This window comes from Triplophysa rosa, linkage group LG12, assembly GCF_024868665.1.
Source record: "Triplophysa rosa linkage group LG12, Trosa_1v2, whole genome shotgun sequence".
Taxonomy (NCBI): Eukaryota; Metazoa; Chordata; class Actinopteri; order Cypriniformes; family Nemacheilidae; genus Triplophysa; species Triplophysa rosa.
Window position 1 is genome coordinate 23035529 of NC_079901.1, and position 21216 is coordinate 23056744.

The 21216-nt window shown below is 36.9% G+C and overlaps 2 protein-coding genes across 2 annotated transcripts; both read right to left on the reverse strand.

Moving 5' to 3' along the window:
- Nucleotides 1–2302: 2302 nt before the first annotated feature.
- LOC130563303 (uncharacterized) lies at nucleotides 2303–7507 on the reverse strand. Its single transcript, XM_057348757.1, has 13 exons — nucleotides 7354–7507; nucleotides 6687–6898; nucleotides 6466–6603; nucleotides 6057–6195; nucleotides 4846–5491; nucleotides 4615–4756; nucleotides 4255–4398; nucleotides 4118–4176; nucleotides 3819–3994; nucleotides 3283–3677; nucleotides 3076–3172; nucleotides 2803–2992; nucleotides 2303–2635 (listed from the first exon to the last, which is right to left on the reverse strand). Exons 1-13 carry the CDS (start codon nucleotides 7474–7476, stop codon nucleotides 2493–2495), a joined length of 2604 nt encoding a protein of 867 aa, XP_057204740.1. The 5' UTR covers nucleotides 7477–7507; the 3' UTR covers nucleotides 2303–2492.
- A 4883-nt stretch (nucleotides 7508–12390) lies between these two features.
- LOC130562874 (uncharacterized) lies at nucleotides 12391–17135 on the reverse strand. The gene is made up of 13 exons (XM_057348177.1): nucleotides 16979–17135; nucleotides 16233–16426; nucleotides 15997–16137; nucleotides 15693–15831; nucleotides 15057–15519; nucleotides 14829–14970; nucleotides 14496–14639; nucleotides 14363–14418; nucleotides 14008–14186; nucleotides 13510–13910; nucleotides 13068–13164; nucleotides 12807–12987; nucleotides 12391–12721 (listed from the first exon to the last, which is right to left on the reverse strand). The coding sequence occupies exons 1-13, from the start codon at nucleotides 17096–17098 to the stop codon at nucleotides 12573–12575; spliced, it is 2406 nt and encodes an 801-aa protein (XP_057204160.1). The 5' UTR covers nucleotides 17099–17135; the 3' UTR covers nucleotides 12391–12572.
- Between the last annotated feature and the right edge of the window lie 4081 nt (nucleotides 17136–21216).

Sequence of the window (21216 nt, forward strand, 5' to 3'; positions counted from 1 at the left end):
CCTGTTTAACAAATTAACATTTCTCCCGTGATGTAGAATTTATGGTGGCCGGGAAGTGCAAAACAAAACAACAAATCGCAAAACTAAAAACAAATCTATAAGTGAAATAAAAATAAAAATGACAAATCTGAAAACGCAATATAAAATCTAAAAACAAAATAGCAAATCGTAAAACACAACAACAATTCGGGAAACAAAATAACAAGTCAGAAACACAATGACAAAACAAAAAGACAAGTCAGAAAACCCAACGACAAATCACCATAACCCAAAGAGACAGATTAAAGTACATATCATGTTATATGCTTATATTGTATGCATCTTGTGAGGGGAAAAGGATCACGGATGGTACACCGACAGTCGCGTTTCAGCTGCACTATGGGTGCTGCTCAGGGCTCACGCGACACGAAGACTCTGCTCATGCATGCGGTGTGAAACAGTAGCGTACCAGACACGCACCTACTCCTGATGCAAAATGAGCCAGTTCAAATTTATTAACAAAATGTGGCATTTGAATGTTAATCAATTAATATGCTGTGTATCACATATGCATGTCCTTAGTAACAATGAGCGTCCTGGATATCTTGATTGAAAGGAGTTTTGTCCAATCAGCAGTAGCTATCTCATTCCATCAAAATACCTACCTTTTCCGGTTTGACTGATTTGTTGTAGTGTTTTCTGACTTGTCGTTTTGTTTTCTGACTTGTTATTTTGTTTCCCGAATTTCTGTTTAGTTTCATGATTTTTTATTTTGCTTTTAGATTTGTTTTTTAGTAAAAAAAATGTTTTTAGTTTTGCGATTTGTTGTTTAGTTTTGCACTTCCCGGTCACCGTAAAAACAGCCTTAACATCATTACAAGGCTTGTCTGCCACCTGGTGGACACTAACTGTATCGAAACTACCGGTATTCTTTCAAGTTCTTTTATGATTACACAAAACCGAGGCACGCCAGTTATATACCTCCTTCTTTTCAATTAATTATGGGTTTACACGTGAAGTATAGGTGACCCCGTATCTCGTTTCAAATAATACATATGTTAGAAGTATCCGCATTCATGAGTTGTAATAAAATGATCATGAGAAAGTTTTCCTGGTTTCTTTGCTCTTTTGCTTTTTCCCATGATTGCCAACACCGCTCCATTACAAAGACCTGACATAAGCTATATAACACAATTTAGACGAAGCTTGTTTGTCTTCTCACATGTCTGTCTAACCAACAGAAATACAAAAATGATTAAAGATTTTTTTTAGGAATTCTGACTTTAAATGTTGCTTATGAATTGTAGCCAATTGTTTCTGTAATGCCTTACGCAGCATTTTCAGTATTGGTTAACCAAAACATGACATGGCCCTTATTTTATACAACCAAAATAAAACAACAACACAACACGACACGACACGACACGACACGACACGACACAACACAACAAGCTTAGAAAACAATCAGGCACAAAGAAAACAATTCTAGTTGAGTTCATGAATTCGCCAACGGCTTTGGGCGCACGAGATTCTGACTATAAGCAAGGCGCGCGCGAGTCTGACTGCAGGACGCGGGAATTCTGAGGTAAAACGAACTTTGGAACCTTTCACCTCACAATTAATTTGAAAAAGCGGTAAAATAGCATAAGAATAATGTCATAATAGACTGCCATTTAGGTTTAAGTGATGGGATCAGTCAAAATGTACATTGATATTCAGAACGGCGATTTATTGTAGGCCTAACTGCAAGGAAGATGACACGGAAGCTTCATATTTCCTCTCTTTTTATGTTTACTGTTTTATGTGATTGGTGTAACTTACTAAGAAAAACATCTTGACCACAGGTTGTACGTGGTAACGGCTTAAATAAAATAAATGCTAACAATATAATACTTTGTACATAATTCAACAAAAATACACGAAGGCCCTAGGGGCTGTTTCCCGGACAGGGATTATCTTAAACCAGGACAAGGTTTTAGTTAAATTAGGATATTTAAGTCGTTTTAAAAACATACCTTACAAAAAACATTACTGGTGTGCATCTTGAGACAAAACAATTGCACTGACGATATATTTTAAGATATGTCAGTGCAAGTTGTTTTCGATCAAGACACCTCTAAAATTTAAATGAGTCTGGGACTAGTCTTAAACTCTGTCCGGGAAACCGCCCCCTACTGTTAAAATGCATTTAACATGAAGCAATCCAGGTTTGTGTCAGTAAACCACCATTGATAGGCTAACTGTTGATTTTTATACAACAATACATTTCTAATTCCTCTGGTACACTCTTTGAGGGTGTGTGTTGTTTTAACCAATCGGGTACTCAGATTCTGTACTTTTATTTGTCATCAGCAATAAAAAGAGTTCCATAGAAAGAATTTAGAAGGATATGCACTGAATATATAAAAAGTTCCCATAACATACATTCATAAACAATAATTTGATTGATATCTTTAGCCAAGATCTGCCCTCAGAAAGCAAAGGCGTGAATTCTTAGACGAGTCTGAGAGGATCTAAATTTCACTCGATTGAAGGGGCTGATATTTGATCTGTGGTCCTCTGGTTCTGTAGATAAGAACACCACACACCATGCCAACCGCTGCCAGGAGACATCCAGCAATGAAAACTAGATTCAGGTTCAAAGCTGTAGAGGTCACTGGAAACAACAAAGGCATCAGTTAATATGTAGGATAGTATTGGAAGTATGAAACGGCAGCAATATTGCCAGTTGACTTTGAATTTAAAAGTGAGTCCACTTACTTTTAGCAAATCCAGAGTGGTTACTTCATCATTTAGTTTTTAAAAAGTATCCAAAATCGTTACCTTCACGCTCCACGCTCCTCTTCAGTCGCAGGGGTCCCTGAGAGATTAAGTGACTGGCGGTCTGGATTGGAGCCTCTCTTCTGTGATGATGGTGGGATGGTGGACTGACGGTGCTGTTCATGCAGCCCTGAGAACAGCGGGTGGAGGGATGGTATGCCTCACATAGGATCACTGAACAACTGATGAACACCTTAAGAGAAGAGAGGAATGCATAAGATTTTCTGCTAAAGGACATGTATAAATCTTTGTAGGATTTAAGTTCCTTTATTTTACCTGATCATGAAGGCCAATAAATTTGAAGGCTTCCATACCAAAGCGGACACTTGGCTCATGGCTTGTGTAGAACTCTACCGTTTCATCCAGGGCACACCTGAAGAAAAACAATGAATGGACTGCCAATCACAAAACAAGATACAGAAAAGCTTACAGGCTCCATTGTGAATTCATTTGCGTCTGCGTTTCTTGGTGACCTGTTCTTACCCATTTTGAATGATTGTATAGGGCGTTGGGTAGCTGGGGTCATTGTATGGTGTCGCAACACACGACTCGACGAAAAGCTCGGTGTCGTTGATGGAAGACTGGGATTCAATCTGCATGTAGATCCTTTCCCCAAGCTCAAATTCTGCCGGATAGGAGCTCATCATTGCGGTGTAGTCTGCCGTTTGGAAGAGTCCGAAATTGTACGTAAGGGTACCGAAGCCTTTCTCTGTAACGGTGTATATGTGTCTCATCGCAGTGAACTCCATTGAAATGTTGTTGCTCTTCTCATAACGACAGGAGAACTCAATCTCCACCTCATGCTTTCTCGTAATGATGCTGTGAGGGTCGTCGGTTGAGACAATTTCGTTTTTGAAAATGATATAGCGTTCATCTTCCTGTAGAAAGAATCATATTGGGAACTTTCATTTTGTTTCAATGGAGTAAGAGCAAATGCAAATGCTTTTCAACCACAAAAAATAAATTTTAATTTTCAACCACAAAAAATAAATTTTCAACCACAAAAAATAAAGATTTACCTCAATCATGGTACCACAAGCATTGAGGGAAATGTTTGCTGAGACGTGAGTGTCGTTTGAGTTCAAGGTACAGGCTGGATCGTTGAGTCGCAGATAGTCCTTGTGGAGGCCAATAGAGTTCTGCTGCTCGATTTCAACGACCATGTTGGTTCCAGTGCAGGTCACGTGTGCATTTACTGTGAATACAAGCAATCAAGAATGAATCGACGATTTTGCATTGTTTGTGCTACATGTAGGAGCTCTGCTTGACACTGATAAAGAATACAATGAAAGTGATAAATCAGAATTATTTAACAAACCGTTGTGACGACCAACGTTGACAATAACGCATCTCATTTCAGACTGATAGATGTTCGATCTGGAAATACATAGGAAGAGTTAACTTTAAGAGTTGCTGGCAGTATCTAAAAAAAGTGAGTATGAATGCTATGCCCACCCATCTGAGGCCTCAGCGATAAAACATATGGGAAAACTTTCTCCAAGGTCATCCCTCATTGGTGTCCATCTGATGGCGTACTCTCCAGTGCTCAAAGCGTGCTTAGTTATGTTCAGAGGGCCACTGATGATGACATCGTGAACCCTAGGGATAAAAACAGCACATATTAAAAACTTTTATTTATTGAGGATCAATTAATTGTAAAACCGCTACGCAAGCAGTTTTACTTTATCAAACTAAGCAAAATTATTTCCTTTCATTAATTTTTAATGTCAACTTTTTATTTTTCTAAATCACCACTTGTTTATGTAATACAATGCAACAGTGATATGATATTTTGTGAATATTTTGAGTGCTTACATGGTGTAAGCTGCTGTGGCCTTAACTCGAATTTCTAGTTCACGGAGTGGTGCGGCATGGATTTTTTCTCCATTTTGTGGCGTTGGTGACAAAAAGTGAGGAATGTAGAGTCCCTCAGTGCAGGAAGGAGCAGGTGGGTCAACTAAAATGATATCCAAACAAAGGTTTGTAAACGACACACTTAAGTTAAAACCCATATTAAAATCCATTAAATAACAGAGATGACCTTACCGAGAAAACTAAATTGCAGTGGGATCTTGCTGAACGGTTCGTAAGAACGTTGATGTGACGTTGTGGTCGTGGTCTGCGGCCACCACCACCCTGGGGTTGTCATCGGAGGTGTGGTAGGTTGTTGGTTATACAACCACCACCACCATGGGGTCGTCGTTGGAGGCGTGGTAGTTTGTTGGTTATGCCACCACCACCATGATGGTGTAGTTGTAGCAACATTATTTTGATGATGATTCCACCACCATGGGGTAGTTGTTGGTAGCGTGGTAGTTTGTTGGATATGCCACCACCACGGGGTAGTCGTAGGTGCTTCGGTAGTTGTAGAAGCTTCGGTAGTTGTAGGTGCTTCAGTAGTTGTAGAAGCTTCGGTAGTTGTAGGTGCTTCAGTAGTTGTAGGTGGTATAGTGGTAGTTTGCTGTTGATACCACCACCACCAGTATGGGGTTGTTAAAGGTGTGCTGGTCGGGTATGGCGTTGTGTAATATGCTGAACGTTTTTTCCTTGCACTCCCTAGAGGGCACCTGTAAGACCGCGAGCCATCAGAGTAGGCGAGAGTGGTGTGTTTTTTCGGGAAGTCCTCCAGAACCAGCTCAAATCCATAGACACCTGTGTTGTATGTACTGCTGTACTCTAAAGTGCAGGCACGCTATGGGGAATAAATATGAACACATTAAAGGTATAGTTCACCCCAAAATGAAAATTTTGTCATCATTTACTCACCTTCGAGTTGTTCCAAATCTGTATACATTTATTTGTTCTGATAAACATCAGATATATGGAAGAATGCCTATAACCAAACAGATCTCGCCCCCCATAGACTCCCATACTAGGAAAAAATACAATGGTCGTCAAAAGTGCCCCAGAACTGTTTGCTGTCCTACATTCTTCAAAATGTCTTCTTTTGTGTTCAACAGAACAAAAAAAATGATAAAGTAATTTTTCCTACTATGGGAGTCAATGTTGGGGGGGGGGGTTGGGGGGGCAAGATCTGTTTGGTTACAAGCATTCTTCCAAATATCTTTCTCTGTGTTCATCAGATCAAAGAAATTTGTATAGATTTGGAACAACTCGAAGGTGAGTAAATGATGACAGAATTTTCATTGTTGGGCGAACTATCCCTTTAACACAGCCTCTATTGAAATTTTCACGTACTGTATTGTGAACTTTTGTCATGCCAGATTAAATCCCAAATGATTTACACTGTGTCTTACCTGATTTAGGTGGAAACCACTTGGCTGGTCACACCGGTCACATTCACTGTTCTGCTGAAGTCCATATCTGCATCTGACCTGATCGCCGTCTGGGTCAAAGGCCATTATGCGGTATGTACGAGGGCAGTTTTGGGGGACACTTAATGATTTGAACATACAAAAACACGTTATTCACCAAGTCACTTGTTATACTGTATATGAAAATCATTCTAAAGTGATCATCTACTTCTGATTTTGGTTTGTGTGTATTTTGTCCATTAAGAACAACAACGAGAAAACGCTGTTAAAATGTCAATAGTCAAAATATTATAAGACCATGACTCTAATATGGTCCTGACACATTAATAATTCTTATTCATTTTAAGTCTCACTAATGAATATTTCAATCTCAATGAAAAAACTGTCATACCGTATAAGTGGTAAAATAGTGGTGAGAGGGGACTGGTTGGGTGCATTAATGTCAGATCTTATGCCAAGATCTACGTGCGTCCAGAGTCTCCAACTACCAACATAGTTTACTGTGGGCACCCAGCAGCAGGAATAATCCCTATAATACAATCACAAAAGGATCAGAAAAAACTAAATAAAATGTTTTTTAATCAACAAAGCAAAATTGTGCAGAAGACTTACTGCATATCAAATGGTGTGTTTCCGTGGACGTTTCTTGTGACAACAGCTTCATTTTGGCACCAAGTGTTGGTATAACCACTTCTGCCATTAGAGCTGCGGTCAACCTGTCCAAAGAGCTGACTGCTCTCATAGCCACAGTCTCCAGAGGCGCAGTAATATGGTTGATAATAACATGAAATCTCATCATAGGTTTGCTTGATGCGAAATTCAACCTTTTTGTAAAAAAGAGACACCTTTTTATATTGCTGGTGAGGTACACTTCAGCATTACAACAGTTACAGTTCAATATATCTGCGTCTCTGTAAATATGTTTGAAAAGTAATCTGATAATAAATAGCCTACGTACTAGAATTTGTACTAAACAGAAAAAAATGAGTTCAGTGCACTGATGCAGGTACAGTTGGTTTCAAAAGGCTGATTTGTAATAATTGTAACTGTTTGGGAATTTTTATACATTTATTTTTCAATCAAATATGCATTTTGATTCACTTAGATTACTTTATTGCAGATTTTATTTGATTTTTGCCAGTTTAAAAGTATTTCGAATTACAGATTTAAACAACAAAATCCTTAAAATTTTCTACATAAATTTCTACATAAATTAAAAAATATTAAAAAGTTAATAAATACACTTAATTCATTTTTCAAGAAAGAAAAATAACCTTACCCTAATGCTCCCATCTGGATTTGTTCCTTTAGTTGTGAAGGTCAATGAGCCTCCATAATAGTGTCCTGCTGAAGCGATGGACACTAGAAGAAGTAGATTCAATACCACTAATGAAGACATCATGGTAGCTGAGTCCTCCAGCTCACTCTACCTGTAACGCTCACCTGTGCCTCACCTCCTTATATACATCTCAGGTGAGAAGGGATGGGTTGTCAAGCTTGACATCATACGCAAAAAATACAAGGGCATTTCCTTGCCTCTTCTAAGAAATCACATGCTTAAAATGTGAAACTACTGATCTGACCGATGTTTGTGATTCTTAAAGCAAATACCTCTCCAAACCTTCCAAAGTCTACTGCACAGAATGCAAGCCAGTCCAGAGTATTAGAGATTTAGTTCGTTTCTTCCTTTTAAGTTTCAGGTTTGCGTTTCTGCAGCTCAATTTCTAAAGCGTGTTGTTAATAGTATACATTTCCAGGAGATAAAAATAAAAATAAAATCTAAATGCATTTCCAGAATGGTGCTATGGATGTAATACGTAATGTAAAGTAACTGTGACAAATAGTGTCTCCTAATATTAATCTTGTCTTTGTGTTTGCTTTAGTGGCAGGTTTCTCTTGCATTCCTCTATAACAATGATGTGACGTGGGGTGTAAATCCGTTTCAAACAATACTTGTTCGCTTTCTTAAAAGTTAAAGAAATAACTCATCGTTGAGTTGAAATTCTCAGAATAGAAGTATATTAATCAAATACGATATCTTAAAGATATTTCAAAAGAAGAGTTTGGCATAAATCATGTTGAAGAATCACTTTTCCAAAAGCTTATCAGAGTAAGAAAACAATGTAAATCCAGTCCGGTAAAACCTGTCATCTGAGAATTCTTTCGCTATCGATTATACCTACGGTTTATGATGAATAAGATCACCAGCCTTTTAAAACAGGTGGCACAAAAACAAAATCTATTTAATTTGATGTCTTATAAAAAGAATTAGTCTAATTTTATAGCAATGAAACATGAGTTTTTCTAAAATGACAAATAAGACACATAAATATGATATATTTCCTGAAACCTACGCATTTCTTGATAACCACAAAACCACATATGAACGTAAATAAAAACAATGTAAATCATATCAGGTAAAAACCTGCCATCTGAGAATTATTTTGCTATCGATTGATTTGAAAATCAAATGTTGTAATTTAAAACTATATCTAATCAAATTCTTTCATTACCAAAATCATTCACAAAAATATAAGCAGAGAACACATGCATTGATCAAAATATATTAGCCACTGTAAAATATATAGTTTTATAATTAGGCCATAGCCGGTATAAATTCATACTAAAACTTACTCAATTAAATATTGATTTGAAATGAAATAAGAATATGAATGACTGTAATACAAAACACGAATGTTAAATATTTCTCTTTATTTTTCACTGGCACCTCTAATGATAAAAAATAACATCAAAGTTCTGCGTTCATGACAAAATCTGAATTTAAGTATACTGCGTTATCAGCTGAGCATTAAATTTATCTTCAGCATCACAATGACAAGAATGTTTTTTTTTTCTTGTTACTGTTCAGACCTTTTATAAAAACAAACCTTTTGCAATGTATTTTCACTTTAGTTGTTGTCATAGTCATCAAACAAACACCAAACACTAATATACACGAGACAAAGGCTCACTTTGTGTACAACAAAAATCAAATACCAGTGCATTAAAGGGCTCATAGTGTCTACTTGTATAGAATTCACATTGAAAACTTTATGCGTCAAAGTGTTTTGGACTTATAGGAAGGTCAGAGTAATTTCACGACAACACAATGTCTTTTGACGGGTTTGTTGTCGGGTTTTTTCCAAGTCTCAGATTTCTTTGCCACAATTGATTTCTGTTGACATTTTGAATAAAACTGCACTACATAGCAACGCAGTTTTCTGTGAAGAACAGTTCCAATGCCGTAGTGTTCATTTTAATCATACAGTGTGTTGGAATCAATGACTTTCATTTTAAATGTTGGAACTGGACAATACCATCAGATCAGATGAAACGAGATATTATGGAGAATTATTATTTTTAACTAAAAAACCTGAAGACCTGAGAACTGAGACCACATAAAAAATCTGAAAATCAAAGTTACAGATAAAACGTTCATGCTCAGGAGAAAATGTTTTTGCTCATAGGTTGTTTTTTCACAGCTCAGGAGATCTGATAACTTCTGATTTGTTTCTTTTAAGCATCATGTTGCATTCTTACACCCTGTCTTACACCTGACGCGGTGCGACACGAAACGACAAAAGAAAATATAGCGCATTTGAATTTTTTTTCCACACTGGATGCAGCACGGCACAACAACGCCTGTCGTGTATAGACACAGTGTTATAGCCTCAGATCCTAAAACTGCTCAGGAGAAATAAAAATAGAAACTACTGAGACAATGAGACAATTGTTAAAATGACATTTTATTAAATTTTACCACTGTAACCTTTTTAATAAATATGCAAATAATTAGTTATGTAAGAGCATGTGACGTTTCTAGTTTGTCATCTTGTGACTTCTAGTTAAACGAAAGAAGAATATATCATGTATCAATCGCAATTATATCTTTCATCTTGCTATGTAAAGCACTTCAAACCTTTTTGTATGGAATTTTAGAGGCCATAATACAACACAAGGAGCTACTGACATTATTTGCCTTTTGTTTTACAAATAATTTGAAACCTATAAAAGCATGCAAGAAAAGGCCAGTAGTTAGTTTTGTTTTCAGAAGGTGTTGTCTTTTAATTAATAGAATTGATCTATTGTATTTAGAAATTGTTCTTTGTTCTTTTGTTACTTGATAACCAGGATTGACAGGCAGGTGTTATAAAATGAATTCTCAGTAACACATTCAGATTCAGGACACAGAAACCAGTTGTATTACACAAGCAAATGAAGCTAAGGAAAACTAGATTATCTAATGCTGGATTATTGTTTGTCCATCTTTATTTTTGTTTTAATATTTGTATTCATCTTTACATGATGGCAAAACAAGAGTTATGCTTCTTGTAGTAGAGGTCTGGTTCTACAACGCCATCAATAGCAAAGTCCGTTTGTGGAAGTCGTGCCACTCGGCGGCCATGTTTGCAACGCCTTTGGGCAGCAATTTACATCATAGCAAGTCCACAGTCCTATCTACTTGAATGGAGGAAGGCACATATTTCTAAAATCGCTGACTAAAATCACAATTAAACAGCATATTTCCGATCAATTATTAAACATGACATGAACCGTATCACAACATTGGTTTGCTAAGCATAAATTGCGCTAAAATCACCTTTTTTAGGTCGCCTAATCTATACAGTATCTAAATATTAATATGACATTTTCTGAGACTGAAACAGAAGGCAAAAAGTGGACAGTTGCTTTTATTTGAAAACATTCACTGCAGAAATCAAGCCTACTTTACACAGATTCTTTAACTTATAAACTTTTCTGGTATGTTTATTTAATAAACAAATTATAGATGTTCTTCAAAAGAAACCCAGAAAAGTGTTCAATAGCCACATGTCTAACAGGTCTCAAGACAGCAATCGGTTTAAAAAAGTATGCATTTGCTCCTATAATTTACACATTCATAAATATCTACATACTGTACACCTAAATTTACAATGTTTTGCTAATAACAGTAAGTGAATGATCACGACAGAAAGACAGTACTGTACTGGATTTTAACTGTGCGCAGCGTGCAGCTGAAATGGTTTAATTAGAGAAAATCATTAATAATCTATTGACTATAATTTATCGGCCTAAATTTGATTATTGGCCAATATCGATAACACTAAAAATGACCATTTATCGGCCGATACTAGTGGCCATATTGAGGGTTGCATTTCTCGCCATTCATTGTATATCTTTGTCAATAGTTTGTTTTCTCTTGGCCTTTATCTAAAATATACTTATAAACAGTTTTTAACAGTAGTTAGCTTTGGTGATTAGATTTTGGTATCACTAACTTTTAAAATGTAAATTTTGAGCTTGCTCAACACAAAAACCTAGGAAAAATTTACTGCTCAGTTGTTTTGATTAAATAGAGTTTTTTTAAATAGAGTTCTCATATGTTTCATTTAAGTATCAAGTTAGGCTGCGTTTATATTTGTCATTAACATGCGATCTCTGTGATACGAACAAGCAGATCGGATCTTCAGACAACCAGGACACTGCGTTTACACTTGTCAACATCAAGTGGCTTCCACATCTGGATATCTGATCGGATCTCTAGTTTCCTGCCCATTATTTAAAAAAGCCTGCAATTTAAAAATAGAGATTTCACAGAACACGTATAAGTGGGAGGATGAGCATGTTACAGATAACGATACACTGGAAAGTATCCACCTCAGCCATGTTGAAATCGAGGCAGCGATGGGAAGTGGGTTGGTTCGGCTCCAAGTGATAGCGCGTCATTTCTTTGGTTTGCGCCCTAAATAGCATGCTTACTGACATCACCTATTCGCAACACTATACAAGTTTGTTTCTGTTTGTAATTGATATATGCTGTGTATTCAGAGCTCCGTTTCACACTGAGATCCGATCACAATGCGTCCTCGACTACTTCTGGATCAGGATAACATAAGCATCAGAAGCACGTTTACATTTGACTTTTCAACGTGTATGTGGACAACATCCAGATACAGGTCGCATGTAAATGTAAATGCAGCCTTAGTCTGAGATGTTTCTCCTAAAATTGCTACGTAGAAAAAAATAAAATCAAAGACAGTTGATTAGAAATATTGGAGTTTATAACGAGATCTTCAAAAAAATGGACTTTTTGATTGCAGACTTGCCAACTTTGAGCTCAGTTTGTGACGTTGTTGAGATTGCTTCTGAAACTCTAATGGAGACATTTGTGAGATTTCTGAGGCTTTCCTCAAGAGAAACATCTAGTTACTTTACATTACATATAAATGCTTTTCTGTTAAAGATGTTTAATCTGCAGCTGTTCTGTACACAGTTTGTTTGGCTCCTTCTCATCATGCACAAGAACAACCGAAAACACTTTCACCATTGATTCTTTATTCATCAACCAATGAAACTAAAATGAAAAAGTACAAAAAGAAAGATAGTAAGATTTACATAAAACATATGTTCATGCGAAGTTCTGCTGTATTGTAAACATAAAGCACTTCTATGTTATAAGAAGCCGATGCCCGCAAATACTGAGCATCACGCTCACGCTCAAAACTCGTGTGATGGCAACGGCTGGTATGTGATCTTTGACATCCTCGATCTATAAACGGTGACTCCGCACACCATGGCAACCATTGCTAGGAGACAGCCAGCGATGACAGCGAGGTTCAGATTCACACCTTGGCTTACAGTGACCTCTGAAATGTGAATAAAGGCGATGATGATGAGGAACATGTTAGATGATTATGTGAGCATCTACTTCACAAGCAAATCTCATCTTACGTGTTGCACGTCTCAGCCGCAGGGGACCCTGGGAAATGAAGTGACTGCCGGTCTGGATTGCAGCTTCTCTCTTGTGATGATGGTGGGGTGGTGGAGGTACCTGGTTGTTTGTGCAGCCTTGCGAACAGCGGGTGTTGGGATTATTTGCCTCACAGATGACGATAGAGCAGCTGATGAACACCTGTAGAGAAGAGAGACAGTCTTTCGTATTTATTTGATTTTATACTGTACCTTTTATTGAAGCATATATGCCGGCCTTACTTGGTTGTGGAGTCCAATGAATTTGAAGGCCTCCATCCCAAACTGGACGTACGGTTGGTGATCGGAGAAAATCTGAACCGTTTCGTCCACATTGCATCTGAAATGATAAAAACACATTTTGATTCATTTATGGGCTTGGGATTGTACCTTTACCATCACTTCTGTTCTGCATTAACTGCAGAACACAAAAGAAGACATTCTGTAGAACGCTGGCAACTGAAATACACCCGACCCAATTGACTTCCATTGTACGAACACTTCTCAAAATATCTTCTTTTGTATTCCACAGAAGAAAGACTCATACATGTATACAGGTTTCAAACCACATGAGGGTAAATAAATGACGACCTAATTTTTATGTTCGGGTGAACTGTCTCTCTAATGTTAGAGGAAAAGTGCAGTAGTCTGTGGGAAACAATAAGTGGGGTTTCAAGAATCGTACCCATTTGTGATGATGGGGTACGAGATGGGGTAGTCGGGATTATCGTAGGGTGTAGCTGCACAGGACTCGAGGAAGATCTCAGTGTTTTGGACTGGAGTGACGGGCTCAATCTGCATGTAGATCATCTCACCCACATCATACTCCAGCGGGTAGGAGTTTACATCAATTCTGTTGTAGAAACTCTCGGAGCCATAAAACTCAAACTGGTAGCTGAATGAACCGAAGCCTCTTTCTGTGAAGTTGATCACTTGTCTGTGAGTATCAAACTCCACTGTAATGTTGCTTCTCTTCTGGTATTTGCACAATAATTCAATTTCTAGTTCATGGTGTCTGGTTATAATGTCCCTGGGGTCATCGGACGACGTGATTTTATTCTTGAAGATAAGCTCACTTTCGTTCTCCTGCGAAGTAACAGAAGTTTTCGAATTGTTAGGCTGCCCACTGGTTTTTAAGTGATTTTGGTTGAAATATAAAATAAATGTCATTGGGGCATCTCACCTCCACTTCAGTGCCACAGCCATTAAGGGGAATGGTGGTGAACACATGGGTTGTATTGGACTCAAGTCGGCAAAGGGGATCTATCAGCCTCAAGTGTCTGTCATCGATTCTTTTGATGGTTGACTTTTCAATTGTCACAGACATTGAGTTTTGTGAGCAGGTTACATTTGCCTTGGGTCCTGAAAACACATTTAATCAAAACAGAGTACAGTATTTCTGTTAATGTAACATCATTTACAAACGCTTCTAATACGAACATCTAAACTTATAGAATCAGAAATCATTCATTCTTCATTTTTACCCTATCATTCATCTTAAAAGGTCTGAATTATTGTTAATAATGTATCAAACTTACCTTTAGCTTCCACCTTTACAATGACGCACCTCATTTCAGACTGGTAAATGTTAGACCTTAAAAGAGACAGATCACAGTTAATGGTCATGATATGACGTGAGGCTGGAATAAGATCGTAATGAGTGAAACATACCCGTGTTGTCCTTCTGCGATGAAGCAAAATGGAAAGTGTTGGCCGAAGTTCTCTGCAGTTGGTGTCCAGTTGATCACATACTCCCCGCTGGTAGTTTTGTGTTTTGTGCTGTTCAGAGGTCCACTAATGATGACATCAATAATACTGGATAACAAAAAATGAAAGACGAAGAACGTTAGAAATGTGCCTGTTATTCTGTCATCCTGATTGTTAGGATGACAGAATTGACTTCTAATCCAATACTAATCTTCTCTTTCGGTTGATTTTTCTAATAAAATTGATTAAAATTTTAATTGTACTAAAACAGCACAGAAGTAATCTTGGATTAAAAACCTTGATAAAGACGCAAAAGCGTTGATTCTGATTTCCAGCTCCTGATTCACACGAGCCTGCAGGTGTTCTCCATGATGAGGTGTTGGGTGAAGGAACCGTGGTAGATATTCACCCTCGGTGCAAGATGGAGCTGGACCATCAACTGAAACACCAAGCAACAAATACAGTACATAATCAGACGCTGCAGTTTAAGAAACATTTTTAATGCAATTCAAAACTCTGTAATACCTTGGAGAGAAAACTGAAGAGGAATTTTGCTCAGTGGTAAATGGGGGTTTGGTCCAGACATTGTTGTAGTCGGTGGATCTGTGGTTGTTGTTGATGCAGTTGTTGTCGGTGGAGTTGTGGTTGTTGTCAGTGGAGTTGTGGTTGTTGTCGGTGGAGTTGTGGTTGTTGTCGGTGGAGTTGTGGTTGTTGTCGGTGGAGTTGTGGTTGTTGTCGGTGGAGTTGTGGTTGTTTTCCATGGAGTTGTGGTTGTTGTCGGTACAGTTGTGGTTGTTGTTGGTTCCTCTGTGGTTGTAACTGCAGTAGTAGTTTCAAAATTGGGTGGAACCATACGTCGCTTTCTCATGACCCCGGGTTGGTTGTTGTAGGACACAGTGATGTCATGCATGGGGAAATCCTCCAGCACCAGCTCAAACGAGTAAACTCCAGGGAGCCATGTGTAGTCATATGACAACGCACAGTTAATCTATAAAAACAAAAATGTTATGAAACTGCTCTATTGTTAAGTATTTGGCTGCCCCAAGATGTTAAATTTGCTTTGGACAACAAAAGAATCTTTAATATAAACAGAACAATTTAAAATAATTAACATATACTACATTTTCTGACAGAGAATAATATACAGTATTTTATTTTTACCTCATCCACAGAAAAACCAACAGGTTCGTTGCAAATTCCACACTCATTAATGTTTCTCCGTCCATATCTACATCTGACGTGATCGCCGTCAGGATCAAAAGCCAACAGATTGTACCTCCTGGGGCAGTTCTGAGGAACTCTAGAAACAACCCAAATCAATTTCAATTTGGTACAAGTGATTTTTTCATTTTAATTTTACTTGTCATTGCTGGGCATGTCATAATTATAATTATAATTATAATTACAACAAACAGACAGGAGTTGGACAGTTTTTAATAATTGTTTAAATATGAATAATTCTTACCTAATCAACGGTAGTGCGGTGGTGATTGGGGATCTATTGGGCTCGGTGGTGTCTGATCTCACTCCGAGGTCAACATGCGTGAGAAGACTCCAGGGTCCAGATGTTGTGATAGTGTTAAAGATCCAGCAGCAACTTTGTTTTCTGTTGACACATGGGAAGATTTGTATAATTTGTAACATTTTTACTGTCTAATTTTGTTTTAAATAAGTGTACAGTACAGTACAGTATACACTTACAGCATGTCAAAGGGTTTGTTGGTGGAAACGGTCCGTGTTATGATTCCCTCAGACTGACACCAGGTGCCCCCGTTGAGACTCGAATCTACTTGACCCATCACGTAACTGTTCTCAACGCCGCAGTTTCCAGAAGGGCATGACCAGTAGTCATATGTGTAGCAATGATGGTAGGTCGTCTTGAAGCGAAGTTCCACCTGTAATAATACATGCTTTATAAAATTATTTGGAGCTTTTAAAGTCCCACTGAAGTGCCATGGAATGCACAGCAATTGTTTGATGTATTGACGTAATTTCAACTGAAACAGATCATCACATGTAGAGTAGCTTCTCCCTTTTTTAAGTAACCAGAAGGGATTTCGTTGACATACTGAACAAACATCTTCAAAGCATGAACAAATTTGAAACAAGTTCTCCTGTAAGTTATAAATTCAAATAATAAATGTCGTTTAATAGGCTGTGACGCATGATTGACTAGACCTCATTGAGGTGGGGGAAATTTGATTTCAAGTTCAAATGCAGAATGATGTCATCAATTCCTGTTTTTTTTGCACACATGAAAAACGAAAGTTCTTTTGATGCACACTACCTTAAAAGTAACCTTAAGACTAACAAACTTACATTTTGATTAATGGAGACTTTAAGTAAGGTTATACTCCTTGAATTATTACTGTTTAAAATGCTACTTTCATCAACCCAACAAATAAGAAAATGGTTTGTAAAATGTCAAAACCACTAAAGATTCTTACCTTGTACGATCCATCAATGTTTCTTCTCGAGTTAAAAGTCATTGAGCCTCCATAGTAGTGCGAGGCCGTGACGGTGGTGACCAGCACCTGCAGGGTCAGGAACAGAGATGTCAGAAACATGATGATCAGATCTCAGAGATTCACTAACTCTACTGCAGCAGACAACTCTTTATAAGCACCTGATGGAGGAAATGTCAATCTATAATTTGTCATTTCCAGAAATGATTCCTTATCAACACCACCCTTTTGTTTTAGTTACCCTCTGGCTTTCCATTGTCTAATCTCTTTCATGTTGTTCATCTTTAGCATGAACTAAATTCATCCTTGTAAGCATATCTTTGTTGACAAGATTATTATTAAACCCTTACTGTAAATGCTTTTAATAGTAAGTTATTTTGGATAGAATTTGGATATCTACTAAATAAATACACACACCCATTATGGGTAACGATTGCAATAGAATGCACACAAACATTCAACAAACCGCTCACGTGTTGCAGTCAGCGCGTTTGTTGCTCATTGGGAAAATACGCAGGGTTTTCCGTGGCTTGTTGGTAACACGTGCAGTAAAGGAAATGAACTAGTTGTGCAAGTCAAGTTAATTATTTAAAGCAACATAAACTGGATTACTAACTGGTGCTATGCGAAGTATTTGGGTACAACACGTTCTGTTCTAAAATTAGACACTTGGAACTTTCCATAATAAAGTATAGGGGAATTTTACTAAATAAATAATGAAGAAAACTATTATGATGATTATGATGAAAAGAAAATACTGTGTGTGCACATACAGTATACAGTTTTACAAAATGCATAATTCATGTTTCTTGTTGTCATGAAATTATATGCGTAGTTTCTTCTAAACAGTAGATGTAAGTTCATGCAAAAATCAGTTTAAGCAATTTTCCAAGTCATTCATACAGTTTTTTTCGATAAGGGTATAAGTCATCTGTGAAAATCCAGAGGAAAGAAACAGTGAGGACTCAGAAGAAAAGTGCACTAAAATGAAGTGTAGTGAGCAGAAAAAAGAAATGAAGAGGACAGATTTTGAGATTTGCAGAAGTTGAAGTGTGTACGAAGAGAACAGGGACTGGACGAGAAGAGAACACAAAGATGCTCAAAAGAGACGAGAGCTGCTCTTATTTTATGGATCATTATTTCAGTCTGAGAGATGTTTTTAAAGGGTTCAGCCTAATGAGAGCAGATTTACAATAGCTTCAAAGAAATAAGTGAGATGACATGATATGACTTCTTATTTTTTTTCCAAAATAAACACAATTATTGTAATATAAACGTTATTGTTTTTCTAGCCATGTCCTAATATTCCTAATTCAACCTACTGAATTTACCTGTTTGTTTCTAAATCAGGTTTACCAGCTCAGTTCAGAAGTTAACAGGAACAAGAAACAACGCATTGACAGGAAGATCAGGTATCTTTCCAATCAGGAACTATCTTTAGATACTTTTGTCATTATGTTGGCATTTGTTTTATTGTTGCTGTGCTTGTCAAACTAGATGACCAAATGAAATTAGGATGCGTAATTTCCCACAAATACATCAACGCTTTCAAAACTTAACCGACTGTATGCACCGTAAGAGCTGTTCTCCAAACCACAAGGTATTTACTGCCCGAGGAAAGAAAACAGTCAGTTTACTAAGAAAAATACTTTGTAGAAAATACTGTAAAAGGGAGTTGTGAGGAGCTGGTTCAGGTATATGGTTGTAAACACCAGCAGCACCGCTCAGTGTGCCCAAAGCTTATCTCTTGTTAAAGGCTTGTCATGACTTGTTTCTCCATGCAGGATCGTTGCTAATGGAGCAATATTAAAACTAATCCAATTCAGATCCCCCTGCGCTCAGTTTTTAAAGATCGTCTTTAAAAGAAACCTTTAAAGGAACCAAGAGATGGCGTCCCCCAGCACACAAACAGTACATACAAGACGAAAAAAACTATAGCAGAAAAATGATCAGGTTTTTTGGCCAAGTTAATTTAATGAGCCAGACATTGTGGTAACATTAGTAAATGCATTTGCTAACATGAACCAATGAGCAATATACATTCTTAACATTCATTAATCTTAGTAATATTAGTTAAAATTGCTCATGTTCACTGTGCATTAACTTATCTTAACTGACAACTTTTTTAGTTCATGTTAGCTAACTAATGATAACAAATACAACCTATTGTAAAGCGGTATTGCTTGTTGCAACTGCCAAAAAAACACAGAGCCATATAAAAATAATACATCTTCCCATATAGGGTCTAATGGTTTGGTCAAGGATATTTTAAATATTCCTTCAACCTCAAATTGTATTTGATTATTTTGAGACACTAGCTCTAATTTAAGTTTCTGTTTGAAAGCTGACATATCTGTTCTCACGCTTCAGGTTGAGAACTATTAAAAACACTTTTGTCTAGGGATAACACAGTGTCACAGACCGATGGATATGCTGTGTGACTGTCTATAAAAAAGCACGCCATGCAAAAGAACATTCAGATGAAAAACGATCGAAAGATCTGCTGAACTAGATAAATGATGGTACAATGAAACAATACACGTGAGCACACACAGAACTGTACGAACCAGAAGTTGGAATGGAAAACTTGACTGACAACACAGATAAGAGTTGGAGTTTTTCATCACTGCCATTCAGTTCTCACAGGCAAAAAAATATGTTTTTTCGTTTTTTATGCTCAATAGAGCACAAGATGTTGACCTTGTATTGAATTTCCTCATTTTGATCCACGTGCTTTCACGACAGATGTACATTCAGTTTTGCATTAAATCGTCCAAACAGATGTAGACATACAGAAACATATGAAGAGTTTGGTTCCCTAATGAGATCATGTTTTTTATTATGTTATCATGTTTTATTGTGTTAGTTAGCTGTATATTTTGAGTTATAATGGCTTAAATCAAAACAAACCAACTGAAGTTTGATTGATATTAATTGGAATGGACAATAAAAAAACATATTTAAAAAAAAATCTTAAAAACGGATTTGTCTCATTTTGGAACCAAACTATCAATCGAGAAAATGTTTTACTGAAGAAGCTAAAGTAAACATGACGTTCTTTTTGTGCACAAAAATAAAATATATACAGTAAATGTTTCAGTCCATCTTGCGGCCTATCTTCATGCTTTGCTCTTAGATCTCAGACTTGGAATTCGCTTGGTGTGTAAATGAGCTTTTTCTTTTTCTTAAATGATGTGAATTAAATCTACACAATTAGAAAAACTTGAAATATACAAACCGCAGCAAAACTTTCTTTGTATATTTCATAGGTCTAACCATGTAGACAACACAGCTTGACAGTATTATGGCTTCAGCGTCACCTTCATATTACTCCCTGGTTTAACCAAGGGCCTATTTACTGTACATACAATATATATTAAAGACTTCAAATACAAAAATGCCATTTTTGATTATAATAAACCAATTGATGATTATAAAAAGAAAGTGTGCCAATTATCTTCACTCTTCTCCATCTTAGCCGTTCAATAGATTTGTCTATTTGAATCATAAATACATTCAGGACATTGCAAACTTCACCCTTAAAAACGCTAACATTAAACCTTGAAATGAGCGAATCAGCAGAAAAGGTTTTAGTACTTTAGGGCAGAAAAATGTCTTAACCCATGCAACTCATCTTCATGTGTGGCCAAAGTTGACGACTTATGTCTAAGATCATTGTTCTTATGCCAACTACTTGTTTTTTGTGGGTATGTAAGCAACCGTTCATTCAGCATGCTAAATGACAGGACAATGCACAATGCTCTATCAATTCTTTGACAGGGTACAGTACATCTCTCTATAGCATTTTTTCGTGCTTGTTTGGAAACACTCACTTTGTTTTGCGGGTGATGATTGACAGATTATTTAATGATGTCTTCAGAAAACGCTGAGAACTCAACACACCTCAGTTATATTAGCAGCACAAAGGGAAACATTGAAATAAGATCTGTTTCCTTAAAATGAAACTAATTGTATGTTTGAGAATACGTGACATGTTGTCGCATTATTTTGTCAACTCAATACACAATAAAAAAGCTGAAATTATGTTTTAACTATAAGTCCAGGATCAATAAAAGCTATTTTAAAACTATAACATAAAAAGGATATATTGAATTGCTATCTAAAAATGTTACATAATGGTAGAATACATTTGAAAACTAAACTTTTGAAACAGATGCAAATAAAGAAATGACTCTTTTAAATCTTTGCACATAAACATT